At 49.5% G+C, this 18,169-nt stretch overlaps 2 protein-coding genes across 4 annotated transcripts in view; one reads left to right on the top strand and one right to left on the bottom strand.

Annotated features, from left to right (window-relative positions):
* Window positions 1-3,317, bottom strand: part of ARHGAP6 (Rho GTPase activating protein 6) — a 317,079-nt gene extending 313,762 nt beyond the window's left edge. Inside the window, exon 1 of one of the 2 annotated variants that reach the window (XM_027447629.3) lies at window positions 2,664-3,317. In XM_027447629.3, the coding sequence (XP_027303430.1) occupies window positions 2,664-3,116 (453 nt within the window). In that variant the 5' untranslated portion in view covers window positions 3,117-3,317. The remainder of the gene's footprint in view (window positions 1-2,663) is intronic. The other variant, XM_027447624.3, reaches the window with a different exon arrangement.
* A 7,175-nt stretch (window positions 3,318-10,492) lies between these two features.
* Window positions 10,493-17,296, top strand: LOC113843203 (uncharacterized). 2 transcript variants are annotated; one of them, XM_038173014.2, is made up of 3 exons: window positions 10,493-11,662; window positions 14,242-14,289; window positions 16,780-17,296. In XM_038173014.2, exons 1-2 carry the CDS (start codon window positions 10,508-10,510, stop codon window positions 14,248-14,250), a joined length of 1,164 nt encoding a protein of 387 aa, XP_038028942.2. In that variant the 5' UTR covers window positions 10,493-10,507; the 3' UTR covers window positions 14,251-14,289; window positions 16,780-17,296. The 2 variants fall into 2 exon arrangements, with proteins under 2 accessions (XP_038028942.2, XP_038028941.2); XM_038173013.2 differs by lacking the exon at window positions 16,780-17,296 and adding an exon at window positions 14,376-15,476.
* The last annotated feature ends 873 nt before the right edge of the window (window positions 17,297-18,169 follow it).

Raw genomic sequence — 18,169 nt, 5'->3', positions numbered from 1 at the left:
AATCCCCCACAGCTTTGCCTTATGATTTACTGAAACCACTGGAAATTGTCATCTCTGAGATCACCGGGAACAGTTTTCTTTTTAAGCAGCTTATGCATGAGCAGATAATAGAACGGGGAAAGAATTCCTGTTAGTGAAGTAAAGTCCACTAAAAATATTCTTTACAACCGTAAAGTGTCCTTGAGAATAAAATTAAATGCTGATAAAGAAGAGACAGATAACCAGCGAGTTAGAGACGCCTCTGTCACATGATGCTTCACATCCAAACATCTGTGGATGGAGAATTTGAGCTTAATACCTTTCTTCGTGGAAAGCCTCTAGGTGTGACCTGCTGAAATCTTCAGTGCTTTCTGACAACTCATTAAAAGTTACTTATGCCCATCCACTTAACCCGAGCAGTAACCTTTCCATTTCTCAGCCAGCAGAAAGGGTATAAAACACTGAAATCAAATGACTAAAATAAAAAAGGTAAAATAAACAATCCATCCTTCTCTTGGCATCTCATCAATGCTATTGCAGCCGTTTTGGCCTCGTACGCAGGATCCCCTGACCAGCTGGTAACACGTGCTAAGCAGAGGGGCTGTGCTGAGGGCTCTCGCACAGAAACCATTGCTGCAAACTGCATCCCCACCACGTCATCCGATATATCACGGCACAGATGTGGGTGAAGGATGACCTGCTCAAAACTTATTATTTTGGTGGGTTCTGAAGATAAAATCTCCATTACATTCGTACTTCTCTTTACTACTTTAGAGATTAAGGTAGCGGGAAGAAAAGAATTGTTGCTTGCACAGTAGCTTTAAGGAAATGTTTTCCCAAAAAGTGCAATTATGCTAGTGATGTTGGAAAGGAGGTAACAAAAACAGGTTTTGTAATGAATACGTCTTTTATTCCCTAGCTAATAGGATGGGATTTTTTAAGTTCTCAGACCAAAAACTTCCATGCTCCTTTTTGGCTTGCTGTTTTCTATACAGTTATCTTCTGCAGCTGAGTATCATCATTGCCATGCTGTGCTTCATTTCTCAAGCTCCAGGAAACCTGAGCTACTAACCCTACTGTGGATGCAACAATTTGAATAATTAGACCTTTTAAAGTTACATTATAAGTAATTATCTCCTTTTCACCCAGTCAAACCTTTACAATCTTTAAAATTTTCACCTTTCCAAGCACGCTTGCTTTGCCACAGTGAGGGTGAAGCCCCAGAAACAGAGAACATTTTACTTCCAGAAAACTGAGCAGGTCCTTTTTCAGTGAAGTCTAAAGAGGATCAACTAAATCCTTTATGAACAATGCCACTGTACGATGAAACCAAATTGAATGGCCAACATTAGGATGCACGCCAACAATGAGAGAATCAAAGCGGTCAAAAAGTTTAGGTGAAGTTTCTTTTCAAATAGAGATTAAAATCACTTACACATGGTGTTGCTAAGAGTTATGATCAAACTAATACTTGCATAACCATTCGAAAGCAGAAACTCAACACCCAACAGGCACAGGGTCCCACAAGGACATCCAATGCCACCATGGCCGGGCTGATGGCTACAACAGAGATGCTCCTGCAGGGCACAGGTCTCACGGGCAGCACGGATACAGGGACTCAGCACAAGCACGGGCACTCGCTGCTCCTTACTGCACAGGGCTCAGAACTGTTCTCCTACGGCAGAACTGCATGCATTTTTCTTCTGACATAAAGGCCATGTTTTTTTAAGCTGCACTTACACATAGGTAGCGGTTACTGTAAAAATTAGGCCTTTCCAGTATGACAGATGCCCTCAAAATACAACACCACTCTTCAATACTGTGAGCATCCATTTGTTAAAGGGATGAAAGACACTTTCCCAGGTCCATGTGAGCAAAAAGCAGTTTATCAGAGAGCCAAACTGTAACATCCCATTGAACTGCCCTGCATTCACATTAAGCTACAAATTACATCGCGATGTAACGCAATCACATTATCAGCAATGTGACTCCCCTCAAATTTGACTTTTTAAATGTGCTAGATACACACCAAATTAGAGGGAAAAAACATATTTTTGAAGGTGTGTGATGCTACGTGGTGTGACAATACATAGACTTGTGGAAAATGCCAGGAAAGCTAACCCTTATGTGCCCTGAGCATCTGACACCTTCATGTGGAGTCAGTGTAGAGAGACCCACTTCCACTTGCAAACCTGAGACAGTGCTCAGAGCCTTGGCATCAGGAAACCCCACCCAGCAAATCTTACATGGCTTACACTTTTGGAGGTTCCTCATCAAACCCTACATGGATAAGCTGCCATCTCAGCCTTAACGACCATGAGCATCTCAAGACCAAAGCCATTAGGCACCGTCTCATGGCTTCTTGTCACTGACACCGCAGGTGTCCCACAAAGCCTCTCTGAAATCACAAACTTTTAACTAACTCCAGAGGCAAGCACCGCGATGAATCCCGGCTAATTCCGAGCAACATCTCTTAAAAACACCTCGCCGGGCTTGCGAGGAGCCTCGCCGAGGGCAGGTGGCCGAGGTGTGAAGGCGGGACGGCGGCGAGGTGTGAAGGCGGGGAGGTTGCGAGGTGGGAAGGGGAGGTTGCGAGGCGTGACAGCGGGTGGAGACCGTGCCCGGAGCCTTCCCCCAGTGCGCAGCCCCGACGGGGGGGTGGTCGCGGATGCCGGCGACCCTACCTCGGATCTCCACACGACGTAGGCGGCGGGGCGCGGCCCGGGCGGCGAGGGCTGCCCCTTCCTCTGCTGCAGCCAGCGGCGGGGCGACGAGAAGATGCTGTTGGCCGACGGCGTGCGCGCCAGGAAGGGCAGCTCCCGGCCGGGGCTGCGCTTGCCCCGGGGGCTGTCCGGCTCGAAGAGGCCGCTGCCCGGCGGCGAGCGCTCCAGCGGGGTGCTGGGGGTGGACGCCGAGAAGCCGCGGGGCGGCGGAGGGGCGCCCCGGGCACCGCGGCGCTCCCCCGGGGGGCTGCCGGCCGCCCGCCCCCGGCCCTCGCCCTCGTCCCGGCCGCCGCCGATGATGGCGGGGTCGAGGCTGCGCGTCTGGCGGAGCCTCCGCTTGGAGAGGCTCCTGGCGGCGGGGGCGGCCGGGGAGGAGCAGGAGAAGACGCTGCTCAGCAGGCTCTGCGCCGACATCGCGGCGGCCGCTGGCCCCGGGGGGGTGGCCGAGGGGGTCCCGGCTGTCTCCCGGTCTCCGGTCCCGGCCGCGGCCCCCCCCCCCCAGCCCCGTGCCCCCCGCCCGGCGCCCGGGCTCAGCCCCCGGCGGCGCGGCTCGACGGCGGCACCGGGGGGCTCATGGCGGCGGCCCGCGTCCCGCTTGGGGCTGCTGCCGCCGCGGTCACTTTGCTGGGAGGGGAGGGAGGGAAAAGGGAAAAAAAAAAAAAAAAAGTTGCGAGAGAAAAGGGGAGGGAAGGAGGCAGCCGCCGAGCTTTTATCTCAGCGCGCCGCAGCCTGCCAGAGGCACTCCCCCCGCGGCCGCGATGCGCACCGGGCAGCTCGCCGCACACGGACCCACGGGTCCACGGCCGACCGGGACCGATGGGTCCCCTCCCGGGCCGAGCCGAGCCGGGCCGGGCCGAGCTGCGCGGTGCCGGGCCGCTCCCGGGGACGTCGTCGGGGCGGCGGCGGCCCCGGCCGGGAGCTGCTCCCCGCGGCCGCCCTGGCGCTGCCCGGTGGCGTTCGGGGCAGGGACCGTGTCCCAAGGGGCTACCAGGGCTTTTGGGGGGTTCCCCCGGGGACTGGTCCTGGGAAAGCCCCAGTGTGCCCCATGCCACAAGCAGGGACGCAGGTCCATCCTGCAGCCTGTGCTGGAGAGCAGGGCCCCACAGGGCAGGTGGCCGGGGTCCCCCTCTTCTCCCACCCAGTGTTCTCCAGAGTACCGGGACCCCCAGGGCCGGCGTGGTGTGGGCTGCAGAGCGCTGCCAGCCTCTGGCACACATCTGTGGGGCTGCCAGCAGCAGGCGTCAGCCAGCCAGCACCTTCAGGCCTGTGCCTTCCATCCTCTGCCAGCCTGAGGTGGTCTGTCCATCTCCGCCAGAGCCAACGCACGTTTTGAGCATGCACTCAGCCACTTCAGACAGCCCGAGTTGAACAACTCCACACAAAGGGATGTGGACGTTCATGTCATCAGATGATCCATTCTAGAGACTTTCTCTGCTCGCTCCCCAAGCGCAGACAAGGAAACCTTTATCAGGAGAAAGGGGCGAGCGTAGGAGAGCCAAAAACACGAGGAAGCATGGGAGCAGAGTGTCAGCAAAGGAAGAACATTGCACAGCCCTGGCCGGGTGGCAGCCGGCCAGCCCCTGCCCACCTGGAGCGGAGGAAGCGGTCCCTCACCACAGGATCTGACTCCTGCCCCCAGCCCCAGCCGGGAATGCAAAGCCCTCCCCCCACTGGAAATAACAGCGCCGGTTGTAGGGCTCTTTCTGGAGGCCCCACGCCATCATTTAATTAGCGCTTCAGCTTTATTAAGCTGCACTTAGCTGTTAGCTTCATGGGTGAGTTCAGACCTGCTGCTCTGTTGTCAGTGAGGAGCACAACCCTTAAATTCTGGGGGGTGAAAAGAAAAAAATACACAGACACAAATCCTGTTTTGCTTCCAGACTTATACTTAATTTATGGGGGGAGTGGAAGACACATAGGGAAAGGCTAGCTAAGAGCTCCAGTGAAAGTCTTAAATCTCCTTGCGCCAGGTGAAATCACCAGCAGACTACTGGTTCTTTGGGGCTTAACCTTCCTTACTCTGACCCAAGAAACCACCATCTCCACAGTCCCCCCACAATTATTGCAGGGAGCTCTTAAAATTCCTTAGAAAAAATGGGATGGTTTGAAAAAAGCCCTTGAGCACGGCGCTCGAGTAATCTCCCGCTCATGCTGCACTTTCTCCTCCAACCCTGGCTCATCCTGGAGCCTGTGCAGGTAAGCGCTCCGCGGCAGCATTTTCTAGTTTCATCAACAGAGGGAGCAGGCTGTTCTTTCCGGAGTGGCATTACTTACAGTTCTTAACCACCAGCAGCGTGCCAGCCCATCCACCTTCGAAGGGAGGTGGGTGTTCAGGTTTTGTGTGATGTTTCCATATGAGAGGGGGCTCTCAGTATTTTTTATTTTTATTTTTTTCTGGAAAGGAACTTTTCCCCTTTATTTTAATAAACCAGTCTATTGCTTAATTCCAAACTCTGCTAGATCCTCCACAGCTAAGGTTGCAGCTGTTTTTGTTTAAAGCTTCATTTTCCCTCCTCATTAATGCCTTCAATAGGGTCTCATGCCTGAGACTAAAAAGGTCTGAAGCATGAAGCAATGATCCAAGTTTGTTTCTACACCCCCTGTGCCCATGCTAGCAATGCGGTTGAGAAAGGCACATCCACAATACAGTTTTACAGATATGTTGCTCCAAGCATTAACTTTTCTCCTCTACAAATGTATGTGTGGAACATACAGGGCCAGGAATAAGTGAGGAAGCTTGCAGAGGGAGAAATTCAGAGCTGTGAGCAGCATGAGTAGCAGATATAACAACCATGCCCACCCCTAATCACACTGGAAATATTTCCTGCCATTTTCAGTAAGACACATTCCTTATTTTGAAGAGCTGAGACTTTGGGGCACAACCAGTTTCCAGTGAGCAAAACTCCAAGTGCAAACTCGGATCCTTGCACAACACACATACAACCTGTGAAAGGAGACAGAAACAATCAGACAAATGCAATGTTACTAGCATCAGCCAGCTTACAAGTACCCACTCCAACTTAAGTGGGTGCAAACCAATCTCATTTCCACTATCTCAGCCCAGGTACTGTTATTACCCAGCTGGTTTTCTCCATGAGAGCTCTCACAAAAACAAACAAACAAAAAAATGAGAGCTCTCACAAAAAAGAACTGAGGACGTTTCATGAGACAGAGACCCAAAGAATCACAGCTGACATTCAGTTACTAGAGCCAACATATGCGTGGAGATTCAAAGCTTCATGTATGCAATTTTACTACCCATCTTTGCTGCCATCTGTATCTTTCTGAGGCAACAGCAATATCAACATTAAATATTTTTAATGCTGCTGTTTACCATCCCTGGAGGTCTTCAGGAAACGTGGAGATGTAGAACTTGTTAGCACGGTTTAGTGGTGTACTTTAATGCTAGGTTAAAGGTTGGACTAGATGATCTTACAGGTCTTTTCCAGCCTGAATCATTCTGATTCTATGATTATCACTATAAACTGCATTATTGTGAGGTCTGGCAGCACCACCCATGCAGCTGGGCTCCACAGCTGGGCACCATACAAACTCCAGACAAAAAGACTGTCCTAGTCCCCAGACCTTAGCTCTAATCACCATATGAAAGACATAACCCGTGTGGCCATGTATGCTGAGAAATGGTGAGACGATGCTGGTCGATCCCATATTGGTCATCAGCCCTTCCCTTCTGAAAGCGAAGCTGCAGCTGCTCCTCACAAGGTTGCAGTAGATACCAAGAAATTTTACAGTCTTTCATGGAGCTGTGAGTAGATAATGGCGTGGGCTGACTTCTGGAGCCAGAAAGGCTTTGCTAACAGTTTGCATTCTCATATTTTTTTCAGTGAAAGCTTAAATCCAGTGAGGAAGTTTATTCCTTGTTCTGTCTCGCTGCCTCTCACTGCCTTTATGCAGTAGTCTGCTGACTTATCAGAATGTGAAATCAGTCTTCAGCTTTTCAAGTCTATATTTATGAAAGGCAGCAGTAGTAATATGGATTAATAATGCAATAAGAATTCATAAACATTTTGAGGGATGAATGCATTTCGTAATTACAACTTTCCAAGTCATCAGTTTTATTCTGAAAAATATTCAGCACACAGAGTAAGAATACAGAAACATACCCTGGGCATATGGGCATGGTTGTTTGGGAAGCCAAAGCTCTGCAGTTGTTGGAACTGGCAGAGGATGTTAAGGGCAAGCAGATCAGCTTCTTTTCTTTACAGTATCACTGAAAGAATAAAGAGGAAGAGGTGAGACCTCTGCTGAAAAGGAATAGGTGACCTACTGACAACTGACACAGCCAAGGCTGAGGTATTTCATCCCTTCTTTGCCTTGATTTTCACCAGCAAAGTCTTATAGCCCTTTGTGTCTCACAGAGAAGAGGATCTGGCAGAAGCAGAAAAGAACTGAGTCAGGGATCTTTTGAGGAACCCCAGCCCATGCAAGTCTGGGGGCCCTGCTGGGATGCATCTGAGGGTGCTCAGGGATCTGGCTGATGTCATGGCAAGACCACTTGTTATCATCTTTGAAAGGTCATGGAGATTTGGAGAGGTACCCAGTGGTGAGAAAAAGCTAAGCATTGCACCCATGTTCAAAAAGAGCAAGGACAATCCAAGAGGCCACAGACTGGTGACCTCCCACAGCTTCCTTGTCGGAACAATTAGATAAGAGAAAAAATGTTTGGATCATATTTATGAGTGGTTTATACTCTACCTTGGAGCTAGGTTTAAAGTGTAGATCTTCAAAAGCCTGTCTTGGGACCTGTCCTGTTTAATATCTGTATCAATAGCCTGGAGGAGAGAGAGTGCACTCTCATTCAGTACATGGACAACATCGAATCAGGGCATATAGCCAACAGGACTGCATAGCCAACAGGACTGCCATTCAGGTGGACTTAGACAAGGCTAAAACAGCATTCTTGTGAAAGTCAGCAAGGACAGAGGCACTTGGTGCGGGCTAACCCCCTGTTTTTTTATGGGCTAGGCACTGACAGGCCAGGGAGCAGCTCTGCTGGGATGGACCCAGGTGCCTGGTGGCCAATAGGGCAAACAACAGCAAGTAGCGAGCCCTGGACATGAAGAAGGCTGACAGCATCCTGGGCTGCATCAACAGAAACATAGTAGAGCAAGGGAAGTCATTGCTGCCTTTTACACAGCATTCAGCAGACCGTGTCTAGTTTGGGTGCTCCTGATACAAGGAGGATGCCAATAAACTTCAGCAAATCCTGTGGAGGGCCACCAGGACAGCTGGGAGTTGGAGAATTTGACTGCTGGGGAGATGCTGGAAAAGCCAGACTAGTTCAGCTAGGGGAACCCAATACCAGCCTTCCAGAATGCGCCTCAGAGTCCCTTCTTGGATTATCAAGAAAGTAGAGCTAGGCTCTGCACTGACGTGCAGAGCGAGAGAATAACAGGTGAGGGTCATAAACTGAAACAGGGCTGGATCAACAATGAAAAACAAACAAACAGACAAACAAACAAAAAACAACACTGAGAGTTATTAAGTACTGGATCGGGTTACCGAGAGGTTGTGGAATCCCCATCACTGGTGGTTTTCAAGACCCGCCCAGAAAAGGCACTGACCACCCTTGTCTGAATTCAGTTTGGACCCTGCTTTGAGCAGGAGGTGGGACCGGCGACATCCTGAGGTCCCTTCCAACTTGAATAACACTACGGTGTTATTCAAACTGAGCCTGAATTTTGGATTAAAGACAAGAAAAAAAAAATAAACTTTTAAAATTTTGTAGAGATTTTGTAAAGATGTGTATCACTGGTTTTACTAGCAAGCTTGCTGCATGGACAGGCGTTAGAGGAATTACGTTACTGTACAGTCTCCAGTGTTTTTAATCATATAATTACATAATCATTTAGGTTGGAAAAGGCCTCTGAGATCATCAAGTCTAATGGTTAACCTAGTACTGCCAAGTCTACCGCTAAACCATGTCCCAAAGCACCACATCTATACCTACACATCTTTTAAATACAACTAGGGGTGGTGACACAACTACTTCCACGGGAAGTAATCTGGAATTAGAAGGAGATTCTGGACAGAACTTAAAATCAGAATGTGTAAATCTCATTATCATTACACAAGTTTTGGTAGCACTTTTAAAAATAACTGTTTATCAAAATACAAATGTGTTCATCTCAGTAATTAAGGAAGACTGCATTCTGTTTCGACTTCTGAACAAAATCTCTAAAAATAAAGGTGAATTAGAAAATTGGATCATTTTGCTACTCATTATTTCTTCAAAACTTATAGGCATAAAAAAGTGAAGTTGTTTTTTAACCTTACTATTTTTCTTACAAGAGAATTCCTATAACTTTAGTTCCTGGGATTTGATGTTTGACAAAAAGGCATGTCTAAAGTTTAGCTCTTCTAAAACTCTTCTAGTTTTCATGTGAAGACAGAAGAGTTGTTATTTACAGAACTTAAGGCTACACTACAGTGTAACTGATCTATGCACATTTTAACATCACATTCAAAGCTACTCTTCCAGAGGAGAGGTCTTCAAAAGTGTTTGCAGAAGCAGACGGAGTTGATGCTTGATTTAAGTCCTTGCAAGAAGCCAGCACCCAGTCAGCAGCTTTGGCTCTCCTTGTGTTTGACCTTTACAAGGACGGTGACCAAGTATTACGACAGCCTGGTCCTGTCTCTGCAGTGGCCACTGTGTGTTTTGCTAGTGACCTTGGTAAGACGTGTATGGCTGTGCCATGCTAACAACACGTGCTTTGACATAACTAGAGAGGAAATTGCCTGTAGGGCTATGTCTCCCTGTAAAGTCATTGTCTTCCCCTATTTCTTCCCTGGCACAGGACTCTGCAGGTCAGTCACTGAGACACCCTCAGTAAAACACCTCAGGAGAGTGAGAACATGTGAGAGAAGCAGCCCTGCAGCCCCCAGGCGAGTGCAGCAGGAGGGCAGGAGGTGCTCCAGGCAGGCAGCAGCAGTTCCCCTGCGGGCTGTGCAGGGAGAGGCCCCTGGTGGAGCAGGCTGTCCCCCTGCAGCCCATGGGTCCCCCATGGAGCAGATCTCCACGCTGCAGCCCCCCCATGGGTGGAGGAGCCCCCACTGGAGCAGGTGGATGTGGCCTGGAGGAGGCTGCGGCCCATGGAGAGCCCCCGCAGGAGCAGGCCCCGGGCCGGAGCTGCAGCCCGTGGAGAGGAGCCCACGCAGGAGCAGGGGTCTGGGGGGAGCTGCCGCCCATGGCGGACCCGTGCTGGAGCAGTTTGCTCCTGGGGATGGATGGACCCTGTGGGACGGAGCCATGTGGGAGCAGTGCTTGAAGAGCTGCTGCCTGTGGGCAGCCCCCCAGGCTCAGTTGGGGAAGGGCAGCATCCATGGGAGGGACCCCATGGGGAGCAAGGGCAGGGAGTGACCGTGAAGGAGTGCTGGAGGTGAAGCCTCAGGGACTGACCACAGCCCCCATTCCCTGTTCCCCTGTGCTGCTCGGGGGTGGGGGACATAGAAGAGGGTGGATTTGGAGAAGGTGATTTGGGTTTGAGTTCTCGCTGCCCTCCTGCACTATTAATTGGCGGCACGTTCAATTAACCTTCCCCAAGAGAAGTCCGTTTTGCCCGTGACGGTGAGCAGCGGGTCATTTTATTTTTATATATATATAGATACACACATATAGATATATATATATAGATATAGGCCCCAGAGGCCCCGGGGCCGGCTCCGGGCCGCCCCGCTCCCCGTCCCCCTCCGCCGCCCGTCCCCGTCCGCGTCCCCGCCCCGTCCCCGCCCCGCCGGGCGCAGCCCCCGCCCCCTCCGCGGCCCTGCCCGGAGCCTCCGCGCCGATGCCACGTGGGAGGCGGCGGAGCCGCCGTCGGCGCCGGGCCGGAACCGCGGCCCCCCTGCCGCTGGGCACGGCGCTCGCCGGCCGCCGCGAGGAGGGGAGGTCGCGGAGCCCCCGGGACCGCGGCGGGGTGGCCGAGACCCGATGGGTGCTCGGCGCCGTGGCGCCCGGCTCGCGGCTCGGCCTCCCGGGCCTAGAGGCGCTGGCGGCGGCGGCGGGGCCTAGGGGCGGCTCCCCGCCCTGGGCGGCGCCCGCGCTGCTGCCGGTGCCTCCGGCGGCGCAGCCGGCCCCGCGGCGGGAGGGCAGCGACCTGCCCGCCTGCGCGCCCGCCGCCGCCCTGGCCCTGCTGCGCCTGCAGCCCGGCGCCGACGGCGCGGCGAGGGCGGCCGCGGCCGGGGCCGGGGCCGGGGCCGGGGCCGCGCCGCGGCTGCGGACGGTGTACGTGAACCCGCGCTGGCTGGAGCGGCAGGCGGCGCTCGGGGCGGCCGCGGCGGCCGCCAGCCCCTGCGCCGAGGCGGCGGCGAGCGGCGCGGCCGGGGGCCCGGCGGCGGCGGCGGCGGCGCAGGGCGAGGCGGCCCCGGCCCCGGCTCCGGCCCCGGCCCCGGCTCCGGCCCCAGCTCCGGCCCCGGCCCCGACGGCGGAGGCGGCGGCCACCCCCTACGTGGGGCTGCGGCGGCCCCTGGGCTACCAGCTGGCCAAGGCCACCAAGGAGCGCATCTGGCGGGGGGAGTTCATTGACCTGTTTTCCTTGCTCCACACAGAGCTGGCCCCCGAGCACGGCCCGCGGCCGGGGGACACGCTGGACCAGTGGGTCTCCGCCTTCCTGGTGTACGCCAGCGTGGTGTGCGAGAAGCACCCGGCGCGCTGCGGGGCCATGTTCAAGTACCTGGACACCATCCGCAAGCTGCACGCCACCTACGGGGGCACCTCGTGGATGAGCTACGACGAGGACTTTCGGCGGCGGGCGGCCAAGGACCCCAACCTGCCCTGGGGCGACGTCGACCTGGACCTCTGGATGAAGTGGATGGCGCCCCTCAAGTCGCTCATCAGCAGGCACCACCGTGCTGAGAGCGAGCCGCAGGCCGCGCCGCCACCACCGCTGCCGCCACCATCCTCGTCGTCGTCCCAGAGCCCCAAGCAGGAGGAGAAAAGCCAGGTGTGACAGGCCGGCGGCCGCGGCGGTGCGATCCCCTGGCCCCAGTGATGCCCCTGCCGAGGGGAAGAGGAGAAGGGGCGAGGAAAGTGGATGGGCAGTTGGGATGTCTGCAGGCTCCCACGTCACTGCTCCGACCCTGAGCTCGTGCCCACCAAGCATCAATTTGCAAGGCATGGGCCATACCTGCTTGGGCCGCACAAGGTGCCCGGCCAGCTGCTGTGGGAGGTGTGCTGGGGAATTGCTGGATTGCTGGGGAAAAATGCTCCCTGGGCAAATATTGTGTAATGTCTATTGCTCCAGCCATCCGGAGTTAGGAACCCCAGTAATTGCCTCCTGAGGATGCAATGTATCCTTGAGGATATATTGTGTTTCCCTAAAGCCATCAGAAGAAGGGCATTTCTTTTACTTTGTGTTGTCTCTAAAAGATTTAACTTTTAGATTTTAAATTAACTTTGTCAGCTGTACCAGGACACAGAGTACAGACTCTGCTGTTGCTGTAGGAACACTGGGTAGTTGCAGGCTGTGTGGGAGGCCAGGAAAATTGATGTAAGTAATGACAAACTTCAATTTGAACAGCCGCGGCTTGCAAGCTTACTGTGATTCGGAGATTTAATTTATTTTGGGCCTCAGCAGATTTAATCCACGAGTTCTGGCCTGTGTTGTGGGATGCAAATGATTAGGGGAGGCAGGGAAGATTTTGTTCACATTAAGGATTTGCTTTTATTACAGACATCAAGTGCCACTGAGTTGGCATAACCTCGAACATACACAGGCAAATCTACTATTTCCACTGCTTGAGCTGTGACAGCAAGCTCCAGTGGTACAAAGAGAGTTGCCTGTCTATATTTAGGGTTGTACTGGGTTTTGTTTGTTTTATTTTTTGGGGGTATTGTTTTTAATACTGGTGGCTGTAATCTGTCAGATTGCCAGAGCAGAAAATGCTGGGTACTAAATGTTGAGTTTCATGCCAGCTGAATGATGGTTAAAGGGTTCTGTTACATTGTCCATATTTATGTCTTTAAAAAAAAAAAAAAAAAAAAAAAGTAGGTCCATAGGAAGAACCTTTCCATTCCTGAAGGGGTTTTGCTAGCTCATCAGACATTGCACTTCTCAGTTACCTTCAGCAGAGAGGAGTGGCTAAACTGTTGGACTCTTAGTCTGATCTGGAAAGGGAGGACCTTTTTCAGGGGATCTCCAAGTATTCAGCGCATCACCAAACCCTGATTTCTCTACCTGTCAGAATCTCTGGGTCAACCTGCAGACAAAGAATGGAAACAAAGACAGTGTAACGAACGAGTATTGTAGTAGGTCCCAGTGCCAGCCGTGTGGCCTTGGTGCTTTCTGTGGTTGATGTTTTAGATTTACGTTACTTGTTCTGATATCTCTGTTTAGATTTCTCCATTCTCAAGAACAGCAGCTCAGTTTTTATTTTACTACAGATCTTATGTGAGCACCAGATGGAAAATATCTCATATATTTCATCTCATCCGAGACGGATCTTCAGCCTGTAACGTTACCCAGACTTGTAACTTTCATGATAACTGTTGTGACAGTGCAGAGCTTTGGACTGCTGGCTGCTTAGACACCAGAGGTCTCGATCCCCTTTGGTTGTGTGGAAATTTTCCAGTTGATTTTAGTACTGACATTGACTTTTCCTCTCATCTGAAGAACCAATCAGAAGCTGTGGAAAGAAAAATTCAACGTGTTTATTTTAGCTAAATAGTTTATAAAACGCCCAAATTAGCTTAGTGGTTTGTTTGAACATAGAAACTGCAGTGCTAACAACAGCGTGATGGGAAGTAAAAGCTGTATAACCATTAAGTGTGGATTCAGCTACCTGTCTGTTATTAGAGCACTTCTTAATTGGTAGCACATACTAATTTATAACTGCTCAAGGAAGAAGAACATCCTTAACTGAAACAATCATCTGAGCAGCTGTTAAATGTAGATGACGCTTAGGATAAAGCATGAGCTTATCATTGGCAAGGCAGCAGCAGGGAAATGTTGACCTGAGGGTTTCCCCCTCACCCAGTCTCAGCTCCTGACAAGCTCCAACTGTAAAACTGCTTCAGAGAAGTAAAAGGTTGTGGCTTTGCATTTGGGCAAAAAAATCAGAGAATTCAAATGGGAGAGAATAGGCCTTGATAGACAACAGGCTTTGACCAGAACCTGAGCGTTTTCACCTTTGTACTATTGAGAAGTTTTACAGAGACCTTTTCTCCCAGATTGCTTGAAATGATGTTTGTTTTCATTTCAGAGGACAGCATTGGGCAGCCTGACTCTATTTATAATTTCCCCTTTCAGTAGATTCGTACATGTCAGTTTGTTGCAGTGCCTGTATCTCTCCAGTTCTGCACCGAAGGTTAACCAGTAAAAACAAAGTCAAAGGCAATAAAGGGACGTGTTTGAGGCTAACCCTCTGTTCTAGGGAGACAGTAGAGAGGTATAAGCTTGCTTTAGCTTAGGGAAGTGAGAAACCTCAGCTTTGTTTGAAGGCAGTAATTGGTATAGCTGAGATTCGTTCCTGCATGTGAGTTAACTTTGGACAATTCTCAGTTTATTTTTTTTTTTTATTTCAGACTCCATGAAAACAGAAGGCCAGTTGGAATGGCAGTCAGACTAAGTGGGTGAGTTTATGTATAAAACTGACTAACTTTGGATTTTAAATATTTACAGATTTGTTAAATACAGAATTTCTTATTGGTGCCAACAGCCTGACTCCGTTGGTGTTTAAGTGGAGCTCTGGTATTCTAGTGCATTCTTTTACCTCTGCTTCTGTTGCGTTGCAAGCTGTGCTAGAGAAGACGTAGGAAATTCATTTTACCCAATCAGCAATTGTAACAATGGACTACAAACCTGCAGAGCAAGCCAGTTTGCTGGAAAACAGGAATTCCTGCAGCGCAGCACTTGTCACAGACTATCCAAAGAGGGCAAAGATTCAGGAAGGTGAATAAATTGAACATTGGTTGAATGAGGTCAGGAACAGTCTCCCGGAGGAGAACCCTGCCCTAAAATACTACATTGAAAATATAAGCCAATTTAATGCGCAGATTAACCCTTCTCATTTGAGCAAACCTGTGTGCAATCCTGGATCTTTGCAGATCACAACCGGACACTTCAAAAAGAAAAGGGAAAAAAAAAAAAAGTAAAATAATCTGTGTACTATATTTGCTTAAAAAATAAATCATAACTTGTCTTGTTACAGCTGTTAATTTTACCATTTCATTGAGAATATCTGCAACATAAATGTATATTTGACTTTAAACAGTATCCTACATTTGGTATAACTCAGGTTGTTGACAAAATAATTCTGTGAGGCTCAATACCGCCTCTTCTTTCGTCTCTGAGAAATGGATTAACTGTTGCTGTCATTGCCAGAAGTAATTTATAGCCCAATTGTGCATTACAAAATTCTTGATCAGATAGAACAATTGACCTAAATTATTATTCTATTTTTGTCTTATAGAATGCTTAGGATCCTGAGCATCAGACTTCACTCTTGTGGTCTGGCGTTCATGAAAATCATATTCACTGGTTCATGGTTAAATTATTTTACATCTCAGTATTTTGTTTTCTTTTCCTTTCCCCTTGCATACTAGGGAGTATGATCAAGGTAAAACTATGATCCAGTAAGGCACATGATGGTAAGGGTATGCCTTTAGTTGTTTCAGGAAAAAAAAAAAAACAAACTGCCATTATCTGCTCTCCTTTACCTTTCCTTGATAGTTTCAGTAATATGCATAACATGAAGTGTTTGTAAATTGATTTAAAACAAATGTTTGTGACTTCACCTAAATAAATTTTTATATTTAAATACTGTTCTTAATCTTAGTCTTTTTTCCCCCCCTTGCTCGTATATCATCACTTCCCCTTTTGCAATCACGGTTTCCATCACCTGACCTTTTACAGAATTTTTGGTTTTCTACTTAAGAAAGCACAACAGAATCTTAACTATTGACAAGGAACAAATTGGCCTTTGAAGTTGGCTTGCCATGCTTTGTTTTATAAAGACTTGATAATATTCTAACTGTAGTTGTTGTAGTTTTATTTGCCGGTTGTTGAGGCAATGGTAGGAATCAGGCCGTAGTCTACCGGAAAATGTAACAGCTGCTGTGTTGGAATACCAGTATTTTAGTGGGCTCCAGAATGGGAATCTGGTCCACTGAATGCTGAAATTTGTGTTCTATATGGTAGAATATGAAACAATCTTACAGATATAATTACAGACTGTAAGAGTCTTTAATTCTTGAGAAGGTGCTTTAGCTCAGTCAGCAGATCACTTGCATCATTTCACCCTTGTCCTGTTTTCCCAGGAAATCTGAGTTCTGTTACTCACTAGTCTGTGCTACATCTTTTCACCATCGTTGCTACATGCTAATCGCTGCAGGCATCTTCTCCTGAGGAAGTTCAGTAACAGTGGCAGGATCTGGGGAGCAAGTGGGGGCGGAAGGGCACTGGGTGGCAGGAGAAGCAAGGAAGGATGAGCAGACATTGGTCCCTTCTGTCCCAGTGATGAGTTGCACAAGCGTGCGTCTTAACCTCCTGACTCAGAGCAGCAAAGCAGTGACAGTCGTGTTTTTCCTGTCCTGCTTGGGAGCAGCATACCCGGCTGGAGTCTGAAGCACTTCCTAGTGCTTGTTGCTTAGTCCTTCTGCCAAGAATTTGTTGGTTTTGTCTGTTACTCTCTCCAGTCTTCCTACAGTCTGGTGCCCTTCCTGGCACTCTGTCACCTCCCAGTTTCCTGGTTGCCACTGATGCTGGACTGGACCACCCTGTCTTCTGTGTGCTGGAGACATTGCCAGGGCTCTGCCTTGCTCTCCAGTGTTAGTGGCTGCTTTAAAATTGCTGCCTGCTTTTAAGGATACTTGCCATGCAAAGTATTAGCAGTGGTGTTTTTCAGACACACGGGATCTCCCTGCAATACCCCCCACTTTGTTTTAGACCTCCATAAACTTGGCCTTCATCACCGTCTTTGAGCCCCCTGTAATTTCACTGCATGTGCTTGCTCTGGTGTTAATTTTTGCACATGTGCTGCCCTGCTCATTGCTGTGCTGTAAGCTTCTGCATGAAAATTCCTTCTCCCTTAGTTTCTCATTAGAAGTATTTGGCTTCAACAGGTTTCTTCGGTTCCCAGCAACTCGCTACTGCATGGATGCGTGTATGGCATTGGCACTGGGTGAATCCTGCCCTTACAGCTCCTGAGGTTGTCATGTCCTTGTTGAGTCAGCGTGCTGGCTGTGCTGAAGGGGTGACGCAGGACCACGGATCTTCTGTTCATCATTGATTCATGAGTAGATTTCTTCTGGTGATTGCAGGCGAAGCTTGCTGTCACTTACATGATACGTCAGACAGCATGGAGGCGCTGATATCTGCTGCCTGAAAGCAGATGTTGAAGATAACCATTTAACTGAGTGACGAGTGAAGACACAGCACACAGTAGGTGAGAGGCTTGGAGGAGAAATGAATCATGATTTTATTACCTGTACACTGTGTTCTGCAGCAGAAATCGCGAATACACATTTTTTAATACTGTTTTTGTAAGTCCCATTGCTTAGATAGGATGGGAAGATGTTCTCTCTTCAGTGTTTCTGTATTTCTTATGCTTTGCTCAAAATAAATTATAAAATCACAGAATGGCTTGGGTTGGACCTTCAAGATCATCTAACTCCAACCCCCCTGCCGTGGGCAAGGATGCCTCCCACTAGATCAGGTTGGCTGAGGCCCCATCCAGTCTGGCCTTGAACACCTCCAGGGATGGGGCATCCACAGTTTCTCTCAAGCAGTGTTTGTACAAAATTGCAGTGAAAATAGAAGACTGATGGAATTTCTGGGTGGGAATACTTCTAAAATGTGTGGGAACTGATTTCTTTGGGAGGACCAGCATGTTATAGAAAAATAGTTTTCTGTTAGTTGACTAGAATTCTGGCACAGACTTCTGGGGTAATTGCAGATAAGTTTATTTGTAAGATTTCCAGCAAGACAGGTACCTGTTTTCACAGGTGTGCTTTTTATAGGCTGGATTGATACATGGTCTTGTTACAAAGGGCAAATCAAAAGCAGTGCAGTGATTTGACAGCCCAAAATGTCTTGCAACTTGGGAAGGGGTGAGACAATACTGCGTAAACCTGGGCAAACTGACACGGCTGGGAAGAGACAAGCTTCAGCACAGCTAGAGCCAGATCAGTGGTGTTTCAAACTTCCACCTGTGTGCAGCTGTTAGCTTTGAGATACTTGGAGAAATGAGCCTGAAAAATGAGCCTGTTACTACTCTTCTGCCCTTTACTGGTGTAATGATGGAGCTTAAAAGTGAGGTGATTGATAGCACATTTCACTTGTGAGGTAGCCCCATCACTGCTGCAGTTGAGCAAAATTATTACTTCTGAGCTCTGATGAGATCCTGTCAGTTTTTCAATGTGACTTTCAATTTAAGCCTCAATTGTTGCTTTCCCGTCTCGCTCTTTCTCCTGTTATCCCATCAGCTGTGACTTTCTCTTTTATAAAAATCTG

The sequence above is a fragment of the Anas platyrhynchos genome, chromosome 1 (genome assembly GCF_047663525.1).
Source record: "Anas platyrhynchos isolate ZD024472 breed Pekin duck chromosome 1, IASCAAS_PekinDuck_T2T, whole genome shotgun sequence".
Lineage (NCBI taxonomy): Eukaryota > Metazoa > Chordata > Aves > Anseriformes > Anatidae > Anas > Anas platyrhynchos.
The sequence above is the reverse complement of the archived record's forward strand: the minus strand, read 5'-3'. Positions and strand labels throughout refer to the sequence as shown.